Raw genomic sequence first — 18126 nt, forward strand, 5'->3', positions numbered from 1 at the left:
GGCAAGCATTATTTAAAAAAAATGAAGTGTGCCTTTGCTTTGTTCGTCTTTCTCCTCACAGTATCAGGAACTGTAACACTATATTCTGCATCCTCTTCTTTCCTTCTCCCCTGGGTACTCTTTGTTATATTTTGTCTGTATAGGGTACAAGAAATAATGCGTTCACTGTATCCCAATGCATGTGGCAATAATAAATCAATCAATATTCCTTCTTAATTATTTTGTTAGTATAAATCCATCAGGTTGTTTTTGATTTAAATATATCATGTTCAAACTGTAGAAAAAATTAATTTCAGTCCGAGTAGAAATCTTTGAAATGACCGTCAATTAAGCTGCAAATAATGTGATATTCCTTCAGGAAGAACAAAGCAGAATCGGATTTGAGATCTGCTTTGGCCGACGGAAGAGATTTGGAAAATTCTCTGCATTGCAAAGATGCTCAGCTGGCGACATGTCGGAGTGAGAAGAGGAACTTGGAGAACAAGCTTACCGATGTCAAACTTCAGCTTGCAAACGTAAGCATGGCAAGCCAGCAACCTTATTCCTTCCCCACCTCAAAAAAAAGAAGTTGATCCATCTGCTATATGTTCTGTTTTCCTGCAGGCCAATTCGACTGTCAATGATACCAACGCGCAATTGCGTGATGAAACGTTACGAAGCCGTAACTTGGACAACCAAGTCCGGACGTTGCAGGAAAAGCTGGATTTCCAGAAAGACCTCCAAGACAAGGTAAGGCATCTAACGTTACAACTGTGCTGGGTCAGTCGACAGGATGAACTCACATTGTTCATTGATTAAAGATCTGGAAGTGATGCTAAATTCCAGAGTAGCTCAGTTGGCTAGAATTGCCTCGTTCTAAAATGCTACAGAAGCACCGTAGCCAGAGTTCATCCATGTCCCTTTTACATTCAAACATGCGCAGCCAGTCCAAAACTGGGAACAGATTTCTTTTTTAAAAATCGGATAGGATGTTTCCAGTAACAGATGGGTATCTGCACAGACCGTGAATGCCTGACAAACTTGCAGCCGGATGTGTGACAATTTTTTATTTGCCCCGTCTGTTGCTCTTGTTGACTAGCAGCCAGATGGTCAACACAGCTCATGAAGCCTCTTTGTGAGGAAGGTCCTCGTGCATCTGATGGCAACATTTCTGCCTCAATGCTATTCTCTGTCCTATGTCGCCCTAAAAGGAACATTTCGTAAGAATAAAACTGCCATGTCAGTGAAAGCTAATCATGTAGATCACAGAGATAACATTTAGTAGAAGTGATTAGCCCATATAAAGGAATTCAAGCCAAGGAAAGGGCACAGAGTTGGTGAGGACAAAGGGCAGAGTTGGGTTTTGGTGATCATAAATTTAAACAGTTTGGCAGAGGGTGATAACCAAAGCAAAGGTGAATTAACTGAAGGGGAACTAGAGAATAAAGCCAGTAAGACTCAGAGGAAGAGCAGTCAGGATGTGGTTACTGATCAAAGACAGTCTAGAGGACTAAAGTGCATTTGTTTTAATGTGAGAAATGTAACAAGCAAGGCAAATAAACTTAAAGTTTGGATCTGTACTTGGAACTATAATGTTATTGCCATTACAGAGACTTGGTTTAGAGGAGGATAGCTTAATGTTCCAGGATGCAGATGTTTCAGGTGTGATAGAGGGGAATGTAAAATGGGTAGGGGAGTTGCACTGGTCAAGGAGAATATCACAGCTGCACTGCGGGAAGACATCTTGGAGGGCTCATGGAGCGAGGCAATATGGGTAGAGCTCAGGAATAGGAAGGGTGTAGTTACAATGTTGGGGGCTTAATATAGGCCTCCCAACAGCCAGAGGGAGATAGAGGAACAGACGTGCAGGCAGATTTTTGACAAGATGTAAAAGTAACAGGGTTGTTGTGATGGGAGATTTTAACTTCCCCTATATTGTGTGGGATTCACTTAGTGCGAGGGGTGTGGATGGGGCAGAGTTTGTAAGGAGCATCCAGGAGGGCTTCTTGAAACAGTCTGCAGATAATCCAACGAGGCAAGGATCCAAACTGGACCTGGTATTGGGGAATGAGCCCGGCCAGGTGGTCAATGTTTCAGTAGGGGAGCAGTTTGAGAACAGTGACCGCGATTCAGTAAGCTTCAAGGTACTGATGGATAAAAATAAATACAGTGCTCGGGTGGAGGTGCTAAATTGGGGAAAGGCTAATTAAATATTAGGCAAGAATTGAAGAATGCAGATTGAGCTTAGCTGTATGAGGGAAAATAAACAATGCAAGGGACTTTCAATTGTAAATTGACAAGAATTCAGGACGAACAATTTCCTGGAAGGATGAAGGATAGGTATGACAAGTTTAGGGAACCTTGGATAATGAGAGATATTGTGAGCCTAGTCAAAAAGAAGAAGGAGGCATTTGCCAAGGCTGGGAGCACATGAAGCAAGTGTGGTATACAGGGAAAGTAGACAGAAACTTAAGCAAAGAGTTAGGAGGGCTAAAAGGGTCACAAAAAGTCATTGGCCAGCAGGATTAAGGAAAATCCCAAGGCTTTTTCTACATGTATAAAGAGGGTTGGCCCACTCAAGGACAAGGGAGGGAATCTATGCGTGGAGCCAGAGGAATTGGTGAGGTATTAATTGAGTACTTTGCATCAGTACTCACCAAAGAGAAGGACTTGCCGGATGATGAGTCTGGGAAAGTACGTGCAGATAGTTTGGGTCATGTTGAGATCAAAAAGGAAGTGGTTTCCAGGGTCTTGAGAAACATTAAGGTAGACAAGTCCCCAAGGCTTATGGGATATATCCCAGAATACTAAGAGAGGCAAGGGAGGAAATTGCTGGGGCCTTGAAAGAAATCTTTGCATCCTCACTGGCTACAGGGGAGGTCCCAGAAGATTGGGGAAAAGTCAATGTTGCTCCTTTAGTTTAAGAAGGATGGCAAGGATAATCCAGGTAATTACAAGCCAGTGAGCCTTACGTCAGTGGTAGGGAAATTATTGGAGAGGATTCTTCGAGACAGGATTTATTCCCACTTGGAAATAAGTGGATGTATTAGCGAGAAGCAACATGGTTTTGTGAAGGGGAGGTCATGTCTCACTAACTTGATTGAGTTTTTCGAAGAAGTGATAAAGATGAATGAGGGTAGGGCAGTGGATGTTGTCTATATGGACTTCAGTAAGCCTTTGACAAGGTCCATGGCAGACTGGTACAGAAGGTGAAGTCGCATGGGATCAGAGGTGAGCTGACAAGATGGATACAGAACTGGCTATGACTTGGAAGACAGAGGGTAGCAGTGGAAGGGTGCGTTTGTGAATGGAGGGCTGTGACAAGTGGCGCAACTCAGGGATCAGTGCTGGGACCTTTGCTGTTTGTAATATATATAAATAATTTAGATGAAAATGTAACTGATTTGATTAGTAAGTTTGTGGATGACACAAAGGTTGGTAGAATTGCAGATGGCGATGAGGCCCGTCAGAGGATACAGCAGATATAGATCGGTTGGAGATTTGGGCGGAGAGATGGCAGATGGTGTTTAATCCAGGCAAATGTGAGGTGATGCATTTTGGAAGGTCTAATACAGATGGGGAAATATACAGTAAATGGCAGAACCCTTAAGAGTATTGATAGGCAAAGGAATCTGTGTACACAAGTATACAGGTCACTGAAAGTGGTTTTGTAGGTGGAGAAGGTAGTCAAAAAGGCATACAGCGTGCTTGCCTTCATTGGCCGAGACATTGAGTTTAAAAATTGGCAAGCCGTGTTGCAACCTTACAGATCCTTAGTTAGGCCACACTTGGAATGTAGTGTTCAGTTCTGGTTGCAACACTACCAGAAGGATTTGGAGGCTTTGGAGAGGTACAGACAAGATTTACCAGGATGTTGCCTGTATGGACGGCATTAGGTGTGAGGAGAGATTGGAGAAACTTGGTTTGTTCTCACTGGAATGACGGAGGTTGAGGGGTGACCTGATGAAAGCCCACAAGATTACGAGGGGCAGAGTGGATAGTCAGAAGCTTTTTCCCAGGGTGGAAGGGTCAATTACTAGGAGGCATAGATTTAAGGTGCGAGGGACAAGGTTTAAAGGAGATGTATGAGGCAAGTTTTTTTATGCAGAAACTCACTGCCGGGGGAGGTAGTAAAGCAGATACAAAAGTGACTTTTATGGGGCATCTTGATAAATACACGAGTAGAATGGGAATAGAGGGAAATAGTCCCCAGGAGGATAGGGGGTTTTAATTCAGACAGGCAGCAAGGTCAGTGCATGTTTGGAGGGCAGAAGGACCTGTTCCTGTGCTGTAGTTTTCTCTGTTCTTTTGTTCTAACGATACAAATGGGAGAGAGCAAAGATCAACATTTATGGTAATAAAGTGTGTATTCCCGGATCAGAAGTTGTTATCAGAAGCAATAACAAAATGCTACATCATCAATAAAACTTATTAAAAAATTTTTGCATAGCAATGTACAGAACATCCTTGCCTAAAGTGTAAGGGCTGGGAGGGGGGTATGATTAACAAAATGAAGTTTCTGAGCAGAGGTTCGCTCAATCATTGAATTGAGTTGATTTATTATTCTCACATCTATTGAGATACAGTGAAAAGTATTGTTTCTTGCATGATATACAGGCAAAATGTTTATAGCGGAGGAAAGGAGAGTGTACAGAATATAATGTTAGAGTTACAATGCAGGGAAGGGAAAGATCAGCTTACTATTTAATAGGACCATTCAAATGTCTGGCAGCGAGGAAGAAGCTGTTCTTGAGTCAGTTGGGACGTAATGTCAGACTTTTGTATCTTTTTCCTGATGGAAGAGAGAATGCCTGGCATGCATAGGGTCCTTGATTATGCTGTTTGACTCCATCTACACTTCAGAAAAGCAATGAATGGGAATGTGTGATGGACCCAAATTCCAAATCAGTTTGAATAGACTGGAGTGCTCTCCTCCAGGAAACAGATGATTAGGAACTAATTTGATAGGGTAGATATTGAGAAGTTGAGGAAGAATTTAATGTACGGGATGAGGGCCTGAGCTCCTTGTCACCTCTTTCAAAATGGCCAGCTGCCAGTCAGACAGTTAGGACAATGATGGGGCCTCCCTGGGACAAAGGACCCCATGGGTGGAAGTCCTGTCTCGAAGAGATGGCCAATCAGAGGCCGGCACCACTTCATTGCTCAGTAGCACCACTGGGGAGGCAGTGGCTACCGTTAGTATTGCATTCAGCTGAGTCCCAGGGGTCACAGGTGAGTGGTAGAGTCATGGAGGCTTACTGAATGGAAACAGGCCCTACTGTGGGGATTTTCACAGTAACTTCATTGTAGTGTTAATGTAAGCCTATTGTGACTAATAAATAAACTTTAGTGAGGAAACCGGAGCTCCCGGAGGAAACCCACGCAGACACGGTGTGAACGTGCAGAATCTGCAGTGACCCAAGTCGGAAGTCAAACCTGGGTGCCTGGCGCTGTGAGGGAGCAGTGCTAGCCACTGTGCCCCCATGCTGCTCTGAGGCCTGAATGTTTCCTGTTTGGCTGACAGATTCCTCGTACGTTCTTATGTTTAAAATCCTGTTTTAAAAGTGCGTATTTGGAACATTTATGCTGGACCCAGTGAACTGTTTAATATTCTCTAACTTTGTGCTAACGTTTGCTCACCTAGGAAATTGACGATCTTAAGAAGAAGTATGAAGATAGACTGGAAAACATGGAGTGTGTTAATCGTCAGAAATACGATAGCAAACTAACTGAGGCACTTGAACAGCTGAGAGAAGAACATCATGAAAAACTCAAAGAGTACAGAGAGAACCTGGAAAGAAGCTATAAAGACCAGGTAACGTGTACTGTCTCAAAAGTTCTGTCGAATATTCTAACACTGAAAATACTAATCATATTCCAACCGGATGGAGTTATTGTTTAAAGCGATGTGGAGAAAATGACCATCATGTGATGAGAAATGTATTCACTTTTTATTTATTAATAGCAAGTACTCATCATTCTTAATTGCCCACTAGTATGTGGTCATTGTGAGAGTGATTTGCTAGGCCAATTTTGAATCCGACAGAATGCTATGAATTGATGCCTTGTCCGGGCACAGCCGATTTCTTTCCCTGCGTGATAATTGTAAGACAAGGCATGCTGATAATGGTCACCAGAAGCCCAGCGCTGATGCTCTGCGGACACAGTTCAAATCTCACCACAGAAGCCGGTAAAATTTAGATTCAATGAAAATCTGGAGTATAAAAGCTAGTCTCAGTGGTGATGACCACAAAGCTATCATCAACTGTTGTAAAAACACATCTGATTCATTAATGCCCTTTAGGGAAGGAAATCTGCCTGATCTGGCCTACTGATGACTCCAGACCCACAGCAATGCTCTTCTTAACCCACTCTGAAGTGGCCTAACAAACCCATCCATTCACATGCAGTTAGGAATGGGCCCAAAGCCTTCCACATAACATGAAAGGCTTAAGAAAAAGTTGGCTATTTGCAGCAGTTCCGTGATCACTGATTTGTTTTGAGTAAATGTGGAATAAGAAGCTAAAGCTGAATTAAAACATCTCAGGTGCCATGGTGGAATTTGAACTCATTTATCTGCATCCTTAATACAAGCCAGTCCTCAAGATAACTTTGTTATCAGGCTCACTGTGCTACCATAAAAACTAGTTAACATATAAATAATCAAAACGTGGCAAGTACAAAGTACAAGGATGGGGGAGTTTTGTGTTCAGAACAGCTGATTCAAGTTTCTGCTTTATCCTTTCATTCTTTCACTTTCGAAGAAAATATTAAGTTTATGAGGGTGTTTCGTAGTGAGAACAGCTGATTCCTGTTTATGTTTATCTTTAAATGCTGGTTTATCTTTAAATGCTGGTTTATCTTTAAATGCTGGTTTATCTTTAAATGCTGGTTTATCTTTAAATGCTGGTTTATCTTTAAATGCTGGTTTATCTTTAATTGCCTTTTTATCTTTAAATGTTGTTTTATCAAAATCCAGTATCATTTCACTTTCGAAGGGTTGGAGACAAAGAGTACGTCAATGAGTTTGCAGGGGAGCCAATGAGCTACCTTATTTTGTGATGGAAACTAATATATTCACATATATTCAAAACATTCCAGTAAATGTTCACCCCTTAATTAGTGGTACAGCTTCATTTTAGCACCTCCATTCCAACGCCTCCCCACCCCCATCCTTTTTGCCTCAGACCTTAAGAACATAAGAACATAAGAAATAGGAGCAGGAGTAGGCCATCTAGCCCCTCAAGCCTGCCTCGCCATTCAATAAGATCATGGCTGATTTGTCGTGGCTCAGTTCCACATTCCCGCCCTCTCCCCATAACCCTTAATCTCCTTGCCTATCAAAAACCTATCAACCCGCGTCTTAAAAATATTGAGTGAGGCAGCCTCCACCACTTCAACGGGCAGAGAATTCCAGAGATTCACCACCCTTTGAGTGAAGAAGTTCTTCCTCAACTACGTTCTAAACCGCCCCCCCTTTATCTTGAGGCTGTGCCCCATAGTCCTACTGTCCTTTCTGAGCGGGAAGAGTCTCTTCACCTCTATCCTATCCATCCCATTCATCATCTTATACGTCTCAATGAGATCTCCCCTCATTCTTCTAAACTCTAACGAGTACAAGCCTAGTTTATTCAGCCTCTCCTCATAGCTCAACCCCCTCAATTCCGGTATCAGCCTCGTAAACCTCCTCTGCACTCCCTCCAAGGCCAAAATATCCTTGCATAAGTGCGGCGACCAAAACTGCACACAGTACTCCAGCTGCGGCCTCACCAGTGCCCTATACAGCTGCAGCAAGACCTCCCTACCTTTATATTCAATCCCCCTCGCTATGAAGGCCAGCATCCCATTCGCCTTCCTGACCACCTGCAGGCTGGGTTTTTGCGACTCATGCACAAGGACCCCGAGGTCCCTCTGCATCGTCGCCTGCTGCAGTTTTTCGCCACGTAAGTAATAGTCCTTCCTACCATTCTTCCTACCAAAGTGGACCACCTCGCACTTGCCAACATTAAATTCCTTTTGCCAGTTCCTGGCCGATTCGCCCAGCCTATCTAGATCCTTCTGCAGGCTCTCCACACCCTCCGCGCAATTTGCCGTTCCGCCAATCTTGGTGTCATCAGCAAATTTCAACACCATACACTCGGTTCCCTCCTCCAGATCATCTATATAAATGGTAAATAGCTGAGGCCCCAGCACCGACCCCTGGGGCACTCCACTAGTCACGAACCGCCAATCCGAATAGCACCCATTAACCCCCATTCTCTGCCTCCTGTTTGACAACATTCCACACTTGCAGGCGGACATAAAAGATTTTCAGTTCACCTTGATGTTGCAACAAAGGAAATGATTAAATCCTCCTGAATCGGAGTTCAACAATTTTGCATTGCTTTACCCTTTTAAAATGTCAATTTATTAGTGTCACAGTTTTTTATTAGGCTTACAGTAACACTGTAGTGAAGTTACTGTGGAAAGCCCCCCCAGTCACCACGCTCCAGCACCTGTCCGGGTATACTGAGGGAGAATTTAGCATGGCCAATACACCTAACCAGCACGTCTTTCAAACTGTGGGAGAAAACTGGAGCACCCGGAGGAAACCCACTCAGACACGGGAAAAACACTGTAAACCCCACACAGACAGTGACCCAAGCTGGGAATCGAACCCGGGTCCTTGGCGTTGTGAAGTAGCAACGCTAACCACTGTGCCACCGACACAGTAAAGTCTGGTTCCAATGTTGAATAATTTCATTACAATTTAAACCGCAATGCCCCCTGTCTCCTTTGCGCCTGCAATTTACTAGAAATGTGTTTGTTTTTGATTAATTGTGCTGAGTCTAATTAAATAGCAAAGTTGTAAAATTGTGCATTTTTGCCCTGGAGGTTAATTGAATATTATCAGCGATGGCATTATAATTTAACCACCTTCCCAAAAACCTAATTGCCTATCAATGTCCCTAGCTACCCTAGTCAGACAAATAATTAACACTATTTATTTATTCATCTGGCCCAGAATCTATTCTCTAATGGTAACTTTGTCTGAAAGTTCCCTCAGCAGCTGTTTAATAACAGTCTAGAAAACTCCACTCATTCATTAATAATTTCAATATGGTTCCCTTTCAAACTCAGCAGAACTTCATCCCAGCAAACCTTCCTTCTCTGCCTTTTCAAACCCAACCCTTTGTTCTACCAGAGCGTGTCAGTGTAAGTGGATAATCCCAGCCAGTTATGAATTGCATTATTCCAAAGGAAGGATCATTAAAAATTATGGATTCCTGACAGAGAATCTGTCAAAATTCCTAATGTTAAAAATATTATTTTGGGTGCCTCCCAACTTTGAGGAAGTGATTTCACAAATTATGGGATATGAATATGCAAAGTGGATGTTACTTGGATACATATGAATAAGGAGCATATATTTAATCCCCTGTATATAACACTTATGGTCAAATCTGCCTCTTTATTGACATGGTTTTATTTTGTTTGATCTTGCTTTCCGACATTCATCCCTGTCGCCCTCCCTCAATTCGCACCAGTTTTTTGGACATGGTTTTTTAGCTCTCTACGTGATACTCATCTCGCAAACAATGATTGATAGGTTTTCAAAATTGGTTTTGTCTCTTTATCACTGCTACTTGCCTGGATGGAAGTTTCAGCAATTGAAAAACTGAATGGCTCCTTTTTTTGTGTGTGAGGAGTGTGGGGACGACTTTTCCAGGAGCTTTTCGTAGAATCATACAGCGCAGGAGGCCTTTCGGCCCATTGAGTCCATGCCAACACATCAGAAACACCTGAACTCCCACCTAACCCCATCTACCAGCACTTAGCCCATAGCCCTGAATGTTATGATGTGCCAAGTTACTCAGTCAGAATGTTGTGGCCCTTTACAGAACCATCCCTTTGGCACATGCTATGTAAAGGCCTCATGAAGCATGGGCACCGTGTAGTCTAAAGACCACTCTCAGTTTGGTTAAGGTTGTGATTGGCTGTGCCAATTCAGTTGCCAGTTCATTTCTGCATTACCAGAAATCGGAATCTCTGGAAGTCCAACTGTGGAGGTCTGGTCAGGAAAGTGAAGGCACCGCAGCCAGCAGCATGTTTGGTTTTGTTAAATTGCACCAAAGCAATGGGTGGGAGACAGGGATTGACCGCAATGGGCGAGTGCCGTGTCTCTCAGTAGCAAAGACACAGCTGCCGTGTGCTCAATTTGGACTCTGTTCCAATTGCGCAAAACAAATAAGGCGCCCTCTCCCACCTGCTGCAATCCTATCATTAAACACATGTCATTTACCACTTTTCCCCAACACTAAAATCAGGTCTATAAAACTTTATTAAACTGTAATTCTATTTGATGGTGCTAGTCGATAATCACCTTTACAGATACCACAGGTATGTCCTGTACAATTTTCCACATTGTCTGGTAGACACCAACGTGGTACCTGTACTGGAATAGCACGGCTAGGGGTACAGCAAGTTCTGGAGCACAAATTTTCAGTACTACTGCCTGAATATTGCCAGGTCCCATAGCCTCTGCAGTATCCAGTGGCTTCAGCCATTTCTTGATATCAAAAGAGTGAATTGAATTGGCTGAAGACTGGCACCTCTGATCCTTGGGACCTCCAGAGGTGGCCAAGGTGGATCATCCACTTGACGCTTCTGGCTGAAGTTTGTTTCAGGACAAACCTGGCCACTGACTACCTCATAAGTCTATTTTTGATCATCAGTAAAGTGTTGGGTTAGGGTTAGGTCAGCACCATTGGCAACTCCTCAAATACTGAAGGAGTCTCTGTCCAAATGCAACAAGACCTGGACAATATTCAGGCTTGGGCTGACAAATGGCAAGTAACATTCAATGACCATCTCCAACAAGAGAGGATCTAACTACTGGCCCTTGACATTCCCCTGCTATTAAGGGATACTTGCTTAGCAATACACTGCTCACTAATACTCAATTTGTGTTCTGGCAGGATCACTCATTGCAGCCTTGGTCCAAACATGGACGAAAGAGCTCAATTCCAGCAGTGAGGTGCAAGTGACTGCCCTGACATCAAGGTAGCGTTTGATCAAGTGTGGTATCAAGGAGCCCTGGCATAACCAGAATCAATGGGAATCGGGGCGGCAAGGGGATTCTCCACTGGTTGGAGTCATATCTGGCACAAAGGAAAATGGTTGCGGTGATTGGAGGTCGATCAGCTCAGTTCCATGGCTTCATTGCAGGAATCCCTGTAGTGTCCAAGGCCCAACCATCTTCAGCTGCTTGATCAATGACCTTTCTTCCATCATGAGGTCAGAAGTCGAGTTGTTCACTGATGATTGCACAGTGTTCAGCACCATTAGCAACTCCTCGTACTGAAGGAGTCTATATCCAATTGCAACAAGACCTGGATAATATCCAGGCTTGGGCTGACAAGTGGCAAGTAACATTCAATGACATCTCCAACAAGAGAGAATCTAACTACTGGCTCTTGACATTCGATAACTTTAGCATCATTGAACCACACACTATCAGTATCTTGGGGTTTGCCATTGACCAGAAACTGAACTAGACTCGCCATATAAACATTATGGCTACAGGAACAGTCCAGAGGCTAGTAACCCTGTCACGAGTGACTCTTCCCCATAACTTCCCAAAGCTTGTCCACCATCGACAAGGCAAAAGTCAAGAGTATTTTGGAATACTATCCACTTGCCCAGATGAATGCATCTCCAACAACACTCAAGAAGTATAATTCCTGAGGGAAATGGTGCCATCATAGGAGTGACAGGCAACACAAAATACCCAAGACCGATTCACAATGTCTAACATGTACTGGTATTGAGTGATGTAGTTAGCCCCCATCCTGCCCAGGAAAAGTAGCAGTGATTGATGAAGTGACTGCATGTTTGATTTAAGAGCCCTTCATGTTCCTTCCCTTCCACAAAGACATTAAACACGAGAGTCCGCCCACATGTTGGCAATAACTAGCATGTTGATCAGCCCTTCAGACACATTTCCAATCTGTGGGCTTTGCAGTTGTCCCATCAGGGCTTGTCTGAGCGAGGCTCTTGTAGTTTTGCGTTGCTTTGACTTTTTAAGCTGTATTGTGATGATTCTGGGAGTCTCGCCTTTCCACAAAGACTTCTCTTTGAGTCAGTGGTCTGGAATTCACCGCTTTGGCAATCTCGTCAAAGAATGCCGTCTATTACACCATGGAGCTCGTTATTAAACGGAGATTTGGTGGAGAATTCACTATATCATTGCTTTTTTTTATTCATTCGTGGGACGTGGGTGTCATTGGCTGACCAGCATTTATTGCCCATCCTTGGTTGCCCTTGACGCTGAGTGGCTTGTTAGGCCATTTCAGAGTCAACCACATTGCTGTGGCTCTGGAGTCACATGTAGGCCACACCCAAGTAAAGATGGCAGATTTCCTTCCCGAAAGGACATTTGTGAACCAGATGAGTTTTTCCAACAATCGGCAACGGTTTTGTGGTCATCAGTAGATTCTTAATTACAGATGTCCTTTTACTGAACTCAAATTCCACCATCTGCCCTGGCGGGATTCGAACCCGGGTCCCCAGAATATTAGCTGAGTTTCTGGATTAATAGTCGAGCAATAATACCACTAGGCCATCACCTGTTCTCCAGTGAGCACGGTGGTGAGTCAGACATAGCACAGCTAATGTCTGGCCTGAATCCAAGGCTGATTCTGCTCCATAATATTAGCCTATACTGTGTAGATGCACTTGCACCAGGTTTTGAATAAACTTTACCTCCCTTGTTATGCTCTTCTGCGCTATTTAACAAAAGAAATCCCTCCCTGCAGCTCATTTGCTCTTGTGTCTATAACTTTATGCCACAACTGAATGCTTACATTGGCCAGTTTCCTTGGGATTAAAGTTACGTGCCTGGAATTTCCTTGAGCATTCTTCTGATTGATCGCTGTTAACTTTGGTGGAAACACTTGTGTAAATGGGATTTCTCTCAATTTTAGGACAACATTATGGCACCTGATCAGGAAAATGTCTTGAGGAAATTCCATGCAGTGAAACCTCCTGTGATCTCCTGAATACACTATTTTTCTTGAAACATATATCTAGGAGTTGGTTCGAATTCATCTTGTGCCTGTAATACGTGGCATTGGATCAAAATTACGGAGCTGTTTAAGAACATCTTTTCCAGACACATTGGGGACAATAATGCCTACTTTGGAAATGCTGCACTTCAATGGTATTTATTTTAATTAATGAAGGTAAAAAGGAGAACTTTCATTCATTTTTAGCAATTATAAACTTGAGTTTTAAGAGCGTTGTTGCATTTACGTAACTATATTGAGGCTGAGTCACTGTCCTCAAAAAAAATACAAAAGTCCGAGGTCACATACCAACTGACTGAAGAACAGTTTCTCCCCTGCTGCTGCCACACTTTTGAGTGGACCTACCTTCTTTTAAGCTGACCTTCCTCTACACTCTAGCTATGAGTGTAACACTACATTCTGCACCCTCTCCATTCCTTACCCCACATGTGCTCTATGAATGGTATGCTTTGTCTGTATAGTGCGCAAGAAACAATACTTTTCACTGTGTACCAAAACAAGTGACGAATCAAATCAAAATTTACAAAACATCTTCTACTGAGCTCTGATGAAGGGTCATCCAAACTTAACATTGGCTCTATTCTCTCTCCACAGATGCTGTCAGACCTGCTGAAATTTTCCAGAATTTTCTGTTTTCCAGCATCTGCAGTATATTGCTTTTATCTTCTGTTGCTGCTGTCCTTTAGTTTTCAGAAACTTCTGTCACCATAAGTTTGGTTGTCACATAATTTTTTCCTTTTCTCTGCCATGTTAAAGATCAATATTTTTAACTTAAAAACATTAGTGCGAAGCATTCCCACTAAACTAAACTAAAATAAACTGAGGGATATAGTTAAGAAGGGTCAGCCCCTTAAAGGGCAACTGCCTTCAACAAAAACAAATCACAAATGAAACTTAAACATCAAACTAAAAGGGTCAGTAATACACCCTAGTCCCTACCAAAGACCTCGGTGATGCTCGTGAACTCTGCATGCTCCCTCTTTCGGGACGTCCAACGCAAATGTAGCTGCAGTATAAAGCATTTCACCACGTTGTGTGCAACTTTCAATCGATTAGTAAACGGCATTGGTTCATTCAGTCCACTTGAATATGACTTATTTTGCATAGGTGTGGGAGCCACTACTCAGCAAACTAGTGCAGACATGGAGCAGTGGCGCCCACTGCTTTTTCAAGAAAGGTCACCTTTGACTGGAGTATTGTAAAAGGCTTTCGTTATAGATATAGCAAATTTGATTCTTTATTTGTGAAAATCAATGTGTGTGTAATCAGAAAATTACATTAAAATTGTTTCAGTTTGTTGTTTTCTTTTAATCATAGAATCCCTACAGAACATTCAGCCCATTGAGCCTGTACTGACAGCAACCTCACCCAGGTCCTGTGTCCTGTAACCCCACCTGTTTACCCTGTTAAACAACACCCCCCCCGCCTCCAAAACTGGGGTCAATCTAGCATGGCCAATGCACCTAACCTGCACAATTTTGGACTGTGGGAGGAAACTGGACCACCCGGACGAAACCCACACAGACACGGGGACAATGTGCAAACTCCACACAGACAGTGACCCAAGCCTGGAATCGAATCCTGGTGTCTGGTGCTGTGAGGCAGCAGTGCAAACCACTGCCACCGTGCAAACCATCAACATGCAGACAGGGTCAGCAGAGCTGCTGTTCATTGCCTGTGCCTAGTTGCCCTTTAGAAGTAAACCACACCTTCGTGAACCTCGGCAGTCTATACGGTGAAGGTTGTTCCAAAATGCTATTAGTTAGGGAGCTCTGACCAAGTGACAGTGAAGGAACAGTGATTTACTCTCGAGTTGAGATCATGGGTGGATTGTCGGAAAACATTGATGATGGCGTTAATGTACCCTAGGCCTTTGTCACAGGACAATCATTTTCAATATTGTCAGACTGTTAATTCCTTACAAAGAGGGAGGTAAATATTGTCTCATGATGTATGCTCTGTCATACTGCTGTCCTCACTGTGGTTCACTCATAGCAGAATACTCTTCTCCCATTCTCGGATGCATGAGCACAGTTGTGTGTTTGTCACCTCTACTGTAGAAAGAGGTACCTTATAGAATTGGAAAAGCCTGAGGGGAATAAATCCAACTTTGTAAAGACTATCAGATGTAGAAATGCAGAGATGCCAAGAACAGAAGCACCAAGTCACTCCGAGAGAGCAATGACTGAAGGGATAGGATAAGAAGCAAAGCCATTTGAATTGATTCTGAAATTCCTGCGTTACTTGTCGCTGATTTCTTTTACTGTCAAGTCATCAAGATGTGCTTGGAGCAGAATCAATCTTGATGCGATAGTGCTAACTGTCTTGGCACATTATGGACTGGGTTGACCTTGCAGTGACATCAGCTGTGCTGTCGGGAGATTGCTGGCCCTGTCAATTCTTCCTGTCATTATTAATTGGCAAACTTGTTACGTAGCCCCGTAGAGGCAAGTTTCCATATACTCCACCTGATGGTGATAGGAGTGATTTCTTTCAGGGCCTTGTTTATATCAATATCTATGTTGTAAGGCAACCTTTCCATTGATGCTTCACTATTATCAGGCAGCAGGAAAAAAGAATAAATTGTTTTGGTGTTTCCATACTGTATTCAAACATTTTAAATGATCTGGAAGAGATTGTCAAAAATTTAAATATCATAGAACCTGACAGTGAAGGAGGCCATTTGGCCCATTGATTCTGCACCAATCGCAATCCCACCCAGACCGTATCCCCATAGCCCCATGTATTTACCTTAGTTAGTCCCCCTGACACAAAGTATTGCCAATCTATCTCACCCACACATCTTTGGACTGTGTGAGGAAACCCACGCAGACACTAGGAGAACATGCAAACTCCACACAGACAGTGACCCAAGCTGGGTATTGAATCTGGGACTCCAGCGCTGTGAGGCAGCAGTGTTAACTGCTGCCCCATCTAATGAAGGTGGAAACTCGGTGATTTCCATTGGTTTGGAAACCATGTGTCCAGATTCTTTTTCTCCCCTTAATTTAACCCTTTACTCTTCAACCTCCTCCAACCCACCCCCCACTCCACCCTAAAAAAAATTAGGTTGCAATGAATTTTATACTGTGATCACTGGGAGGGCATCATTAATAGGGTTGTTCCAGGGCTTCTGCCACTACTGGTTCAAAAATATGGTTGCCTCACCTATATCCGTAACTCCTGAGTGGCCCTATAGAAGCTTTATTTTCAATAACTGGGGTCTCGGCTACTTCACTCTCTGCATTAATGCATTTGATGAAAGAACTATGTGTAACTTATCCAAGATTGCTGAAGATGTAAAGCTAGTGACAAAGTAAGATGGAGACAGTGTTTGGAAAACAGTAGTGATAGATTACACAAATTGGCAAGAAGGCAGCAGATGGATTGTAATGTCGGGAAATGTGAGGTTATTCACTTCAGTAGGAAGCGTAGAAAAACAGGATATCTTCTAAATTGTGAGAAACTGTTAAATGTTGATCAAAAAACAAAAATTACCCAACAGGTTTGGCAGAGTCTGAAGTGAGGAGTAATTTTAATGTTTCAGGTCAACAGCAATGAGAAATGTGGAGGACTCCAATCCAACCTCCCCACTTCCATAACCATTGTAATTGAAAAGCAGTTAGTGTGGGAATCACTCTTTCCCAAAAGCATGATAGGGTTCCCCTTGACCTCTCAATCCACTCCACCAGCCTCCATTTTCAATGGATCATCATCTGCCATTTTTCCATCACCAAGGTGATGCCCCCACCACGTTTTAAAGTTTATTTATTAGTGTAAGCTTACATTCACACTGCAGTGCAGTAATTGTGAAAATTCCCTAGTCGCCACATTCCAGCGCCTGTTTGGGTACACTGAGTGAGAATTTAGCATGGCCAATGCACCTAACCAGCATGTCTTTTGGACTGTGGGAAGAAACCAGAACACCCGGAAGAAACCCACGCAGACATGGGGAGAATGTGCAAACTCCACACAGACAGTGACCCAAGCCGGGAATCGAACCCTGGGTCTCTGGCGCTGTGAGGCAGCAGTGCTAACTACTGTGCTGCCCCTTAGTTACATTTTTAAAAGGGTTGCAGATTGCTTCAAGAGCTGATCATATCATTTGATGGTGATATTATTCGGCTGCTTGCAGAGGCTGCTAGGTTTGTATTCTGTGGTGCAGTGAACATCCTTCAGTAAAACCTATTAGTTTGAATGTACGTGTGTAAACCACGTCTTTTTGTTTTGTTAAAACACACAACTGCTGATGTAACTAAGACATTACAGTCTTCCCCTTTCGTTTTTAGCATCCTGAAGGGGGACCATTCCATCTACGGCAATCTGGTCAACTCCTCAGTCACCTCTCTGTGCCCTTTCCATGCAAGTGGTAGAGGTGTAACACATCCGATTTGACTTTCTCCTTTTTCTTCATCCAAGATCTCAAACACTCTTTTCAAGTGAAACAGTCATTTGATTGTACTTTTGGCCACTTAGCAGACTGTATTCTCTGATTACAATGTGGCCTCCTCTACCCTGGGGAGACTAAGCACAAAGTGAGCGACCACTTTGCAGAACACTTCTGCTCAGTCCACAAGTGTGAGCTTCCTTTGAGCAGGTCATTTCAATTCTCTACCTTGCTCCCACTCGGACCTTCCTGCCTTGACCTGCTACCATGTTCCAACACAGCTCAGTGGCAGTGCACCTCTTGACTGGGCACTTCATGGCCTTCTAGGGCCCAACAATTTTGAATCATAACCTCTGACACATTTTGCTTCCTTTCCATCAGTGGGTTTGTTTTTCTCTTGTTTCTCTTTATTTCCTTTTCACTTTGGTTTTCTGATGGCAGCTGTTCAAGATTCTGCCATTCACACCACCTCTAGACACAGAGTCTGCAAAGGAATATGACAGATTACGCAAGTAGGCAAGAATGTGGCAAATCTGCAGCATGATGTCGGTGAATGTGAGTTTATGTACTGCAGTTGGAATATTTTTCAATTGGTGAGAAACTAAATGGTGGCAATAAAACAGAAAATGCTGGAAATGCCCAGCAGATCTGGCAATATTTCTGGAAAGAGAAATAAAGTTAACACTACTTGAC

General features: G+C 43.2%; 1 protein-coding gene across 1 annotated transcript in view; it reads left to right on the top strand.

The window, feature by feature from the left end:
• The first annotated feature begins 628 nt into the window (after positions 1 to 628).
• The window catches only part of LOC145338712 (lamin-B3-like), a 41910-nt gene continuing 24412 nt past the window's right edge, over positions 629 to 18126 (top strand). Inside the window, exons 1-2 of the mRNA XM_080183111.1 lie at positions 629 to 729; positions 5624 to 5794. Coding sequence (XP_080039237.1) covers positions 5669 to 5794 — 126 coding nt within the window. The 5' untranslated portion in view covers positions 629 to 729; positions 5624 to 5668. The remainder of the gene's footprint in view (positions 730 to 5623; positions 5795 to 18126) is intronic.

This window comes from Carcharhinus amblyrhynchos, unplaced genomic scaffold (genome assembly GCF_965287045.1).
Source record: "Carcharhinus amblyrhynchos unplaced genomic scaffold, sCarAmb.v2.hapA chromosome_152, whole genome shotgun sequence".
NCBI lineage: Eukaryota > Metazoa > Chordata > Chondrichthyes > Carcharhiniformes > Carcharhinidae > Carcharhinus > Carcharhinus amblyrhynchos.